This window comes from Montipora foliosa, chromosome 6 (assembly GCF_036669935.1).
Source record: "Montipora foliosa isolate CH-2021 chromosome 6, ASM3666993v2, whole genome shotgun sequence".
Lineage (NCBI taxonomy): Eukaryota > Metazoa > Cnidaria > Anthozoa > Scleractinia > Acroporidae > Montipora > Montipora foliosa.
Window position 1 is genome coordinate 72,293,652 of NC_090874.1, and position 5,000 is coordinate 72,298,651.

A 5,000-nucleotide genomic window follows, 5' to 3' on the forward strand; every position below is an offset into this window, starting at 1 on the left:
CTAAATATGAAGTGCGGATTAGTAATGGTAATAGGACTGAGTGGAGTTCCATTCGATCTGTCATACGAGTGATTACAAATTCGGATGACCGCGCATCGTTCACGAGTATGATTACAGACCGAACTGGACGACTCGAAGTCCTCTTACCAATTAATCATAAAAAAAATACAATTTCCTAGAAAAAAAGAAGAGCCAAGTTATGCAAGAAAGGGAAATTTGTATTAAAAGACTGAAAAAGGGGGCGTAAATTGTTTAATGTCGCTTTGAAAGTAAGAAAGAAAGAAAACCCAATTTAGGAGTCTGTACACTGTTTCTATTGTGATTATTATTATTTTATTTTTTTTTTTTAACAGCTTTATTGGCGTTCTACTCAGTTACAATAGTAATAAACGAAAAGTTACACGTACATAATTATGAGGGGAAAAAATAAATAAATTTAACACGGTAGGGATGGCCAAAAGGGAGTAACGAACGGGACGTGAGTACCCATGCAAGGAAACTCCCTACTATTAAAACCAAGGTTGTGATTGGTTGATTTTAAACTTCAACTTTGAATGGGATTGGTTGATTTAAACTACAACTTTGAATGTGATTGGCTTATTGAACTGTCCGATAACAACTTGGCTAGTGAATTAGTGGAAAATAGGAGTTTTTTAAACCAAATCACAATGGAGGAAACTGTAATTTTCGTGATGGCACAAGATGATAGCGGTAAGATGAGCGACTGACCAGCTCCCGGCGGCTGGCAAGATAGCTCAGTTAGTAGAGCAAGCGCAGTGAAATCGCACGGTCATATCTTCGAATCCTGTTCAACCCAAAAATTTTCAAGCTTGCTTGCAACTGCGTAAAATGCTTGTTTAAATGCAATGATTTTCCAAACTCTCATACAGTGATACCATATTAGGTTAATGGTATGCGCAAATTCGAGGCTCGGATCGAAGCGTTAGTTTTCAAATCTCAGGAGATGGTCAATTTACCTCCATCAACTCGATCGATGCCAAATTTTTACCCAAACCTCTACTCGGGCACTCTGCTTCTACCTTGTGTTTGTGGTCTTGTGGAGAGTTAAATCGTAACGGTGCTGGCCTAGTGGCCTCTTTAGTGACTTGTTGTTCGACTTGTCGTCTTCTTATTAAGCTTTTTATACCAGCCCGGACCTAAATAAGCAATTAAAATGCATAACACAGTGATATAAATACTGTCTTTTAAAAATTTGTCACAGCCCGATTTTCAACATTTTTAAGCATTGTATAGTAAATGATTATGTTTGTTAACCTACACTGCTCTGACAATCCACATCCCTTTCTTCTTCCTATAGTAAACTACGCTGTCATATTGACTGGTACCCTTTTAATTTTTCTTATTTTTTCATGCTTCCATGCTTATTTTTCATGCTTAAGCATCAAGCCTTATACACCCACACTGCCTATATAAGGAACCTTGGACTGGGCGAGCTGTCAGTCAGTTCATTCGAGACCTCGACCCACCAAGGTTCACGGCTAGCGACTAAAAGTAACTGCGACCTGGGTACCAAATTTTTGAGTACCAAAAAAATTTCAATTTATTGTATCCGGAACAAAAAACAGTTGCACTTGCAGTCATTTTTACTTTTATCAGCAGAATTGACAAATTTCCACGGAAAATGAAGCGCCCACACTTAATTACAGCCTCTTGTTCAATATCAGTGAGTTCCCTTCTTCTTGCTCACTTAGGCCGCCATATTTTTGCGTGACAAAAAGGGGGAGGAGGTGTCCTTCTTTGAATAGCTGAACGCAAATGCTCTACTATTTGTCAGTTAAGACTGCAAACAAAATCAAATAAAAATTCGAAGAAACTGTGCTGCGCAATAATACGGATGAGGGGTAACGGAAAGTGTAAAATTGCGCCCGAGAATTTAAATGTAAACCAAACGTTTCGATGGTACTCCCTGTTCATCAGTAGTTTGAAAGACACTAAGATATGCGCGTGCATCGTAACGCTCAAATAAAAACAAAATTCGCAACGTTTATAGCGCGCGCTGACTTGTATCTCGCCTGCAAGTGCTCAACGGAATTAATAGCTACCTACTTAAATGCTTTTACCAATCCACTGGTTAAAAACGTATCCAGTTACGTAAAAAAAAAGAAAACATTAAACACATGCTCTACTTTATCGAGTCTTTCGTTTTCCTGGTGAAAATAATGTTGTTTTCACTATGGATGGAAGTCTCTATACACCACTATTGCGAATAGAGATGGCCTTCTAGCATTTCAACACTTCCTAAACAAGAGACCGGTCCTTCAACCACCCACTCATACACTTGTACACCTCACTCAACTATTTCTCTCCTTGAAGACTTTCTCTTTTCAATCAATGGACAGCCGACTTGGGCCCAACTATGCTTGTCTTTTCTTGGGGCACATAGAGGAGCAAATCTTAAATCAGTACACAGGACCCAAACCCGACCGATATAAACGATACCTCGACGACATTGCCGGGGTCTTTCAGGTAGCAGGGACGCGATCGAAGAATTTGCAACCTTCATAAAAGACTTTCATCCAAGCGTTAAGCTCACCTGGTCCATCTTTGACGAGAAACTACCTTTTCTCGACCTTGTGTTTAGGCCGACTTCTGACCGTCTTATCAGCAGCATACACTACAAACCCACTGACACTCATACCTAACTTAACTATGCATCATCTCATCCCCTTCGTTGTAAGAATGCCATCCCTTAGAGTCAGTTTCTACGTTTACTCCGCATCTGAACTGACAATGAAGATTTTGACGTAAACAGCTAGAAAATGGCTATTTTTTTCCTTGGTTATCTACCAAACATTGTTAATCAAACACCCACTCGTATTTTAGCCAGACCACGAGTGCATGGCAGTCATCACTTCAGAACCAGCTGCAGACATCACTCCCGCTAAGCACTCCACCATCCCTTTGGTTTTAACATACGATCAAACCAACCAACTTATCAAAAATATCATCTCACAAAATTTTCAACTCGTGCGGGATGATCCCAACACTGCAAATATTTTTCAACCCCTGCGCATCCTGTATGCTGAGCAACACCCTCAAAAACCCGACTACAGATGATGAGGACCACCGAAACGTTCCCCTGTGGCCGGTCTCACTGCAACACCTGCCTCCACACCATTACCTCCACATTCATAGATACTCCAGGAGGACTTATCACTTTTACATCGAAATACAACTGTGTTAGCGAGAACGTGGTGTATGCTATCAAATGCCTGGCATGTCACAAGACCCATATCGGAGAAACTGGTAGACGCTTTGGTGACAAATTTAGGGAACATCTACACTCCACAAGGCTACCAGACTCCGATCTTCCTGTTAGACGTCTTTTTTACTTCCCCGGGGCACACAGTTCAGGATATGCTGGTTTCTGTAACCCGTTCGGGCTTCAGGGATACCACAGGGATACCACAGATAGACACGGTTTTGAGGCCCAGGATGATTTTCAGATACCGTACCCTACATCCTCGTGGTCTTAATGTGGACTTTGGTTTTATATAAAGTCAGTGCGCGCTGTAAACGTTGGGATTTTTGTTTTTTTGTTTGAGGCTAGCGTTACGTTGCACGCACACTTTTCAGTTGTTTTCAAAACACTGATGAAGAGGAAGTACCATCGAAACTTCTGCTTCATATTAATTTTAAATTCTCGGGCGCAATTTTAAACTTCCTTTACCATTCAAAAGCAAATAAAAGCCCAATAAAATTTAAATGCCGTTTTTGATAAGATGGGCTTTCAGAACAGAGTAGAGACCCAACAAAGTCATCCCGTATACTGAGTCTACGCCGAATTCCAAGAAATCAAACCCGGTTCTCAATGTTGGAAGTACCCCGCTAAATATAATATCAGCACCCCGCTAAATATAATATCAGCACACCAGCTTATATGTTGCATGGTTTCTCGAGAAGCTAAAAGAATTGCTCTTAAGAAACATGTACCTCTGTATTGCTGGCGCAATGATTAAAAAAGATGAAGCAGCCCTGAAAGAGGACAAAAATGGTAATAAAAAATGGATCCTTCGTTTGTGTACAAATAAAGAGGTGTCCGCTAAAGACTTTTGGAAGCGGAAGAGAGGTTAAAGGGACAGCTTTGAGCTCTATCTGTCCTTGTTTAATATTCGTATCATATTCCACACACTGTTCTCCATTCGATTCACTTGGGACTGATAAGGAGACTTAAGTCAAGATCTTTTCACAAGTTGATAATTTCCTAATGTCCGACCTTTCTGTTTGCTTAAGCAAGTGTTACCATAAGAGAAAGTGACAGGATTAAGGGGTTTGCTTGGACGTACCCCTAACGATTATCAATATATCAGAAGAATCCTACTGAATTTATAGTGAATCTTTTAGTAAGGTATTAACAATAATGAATTTAAGTGTCAATAGGCCATTTCCGAGTTCATGTCTGCCTCCTCTTCAAAGCGAGTCTAAGTGCGAAGTTTTTGTGATGCTAATTAGTTCTACTTTACATATGAATGAAAACTAATTTTCAAAACAAAAACTTCACACTTAGACTCGCTTTGAAGAGGAGGCGGACATGAACTCGGAAATGGCCTATTGTATTTAGCGCTGCATGGGGCACGAATTTGGACATTTGTACAGAAATTAACTCATACCAAATGGTAGGTTGATTTTTGAGGAGAGGGGAAAACCGGAGTACCCGGGGAAAAACCTTTCAGACCAGAGAAGAGGACCAACAAACTCAACCCACATGTCGGAGTGGGAATCGAACCCGGGTTATATTGGTGAGAGGCGAGTACGAAAGACTAGTGGCTCAGTCTAACTTACTTGAAGTGAGTTAAATCCAACAAATAGATATTGAAAGACAAGAGTTCCTTGATTCAGCGCAAGAAGTCCAAAACTCCAGCTTAATCCCAGAACAGGTAACATTACTAACGATGCTCGAACTGTAAGGCTGATAAATGGGGAAAACAAAGATACAGGTAATATAGGATGGCAGAAGTTCAACGTCATAAGCGCAAAAA

The 5,000-nt window shown here is 40.4% G+C and overlaps 1 protein-coding gene across 1 annotated transcript in view; it reads right to left on the reverse strand.

Moving 5' to 3' along the window:
* LOC138008360 (adhesion G protein-coupled receptor L4-like) overlaps positions 1–5,000 on the reverse strand; it is a 32,229-nt gene that overhangs the window by 872 nt on the left and 26,357 nt on the right. The window contains exons 22-24 of the mRNA XM_068855671.1: positions 4,804–4,930; positions 3,955–3,996; positions 978–1,157 (exon numbers count right to left, since the gene is read on the reverse strand). Coding sequence (XP_068711772.1) covers positions 978–1,157; positions 3,955–3,996; positions 4,804–4,930 — 349 coding nt within the window. The remainder of the gene's footprint in view (positions 1–977; positions 1,158–3,954; positions 3,997–4,803; positions 4,931–5,000) is intronic.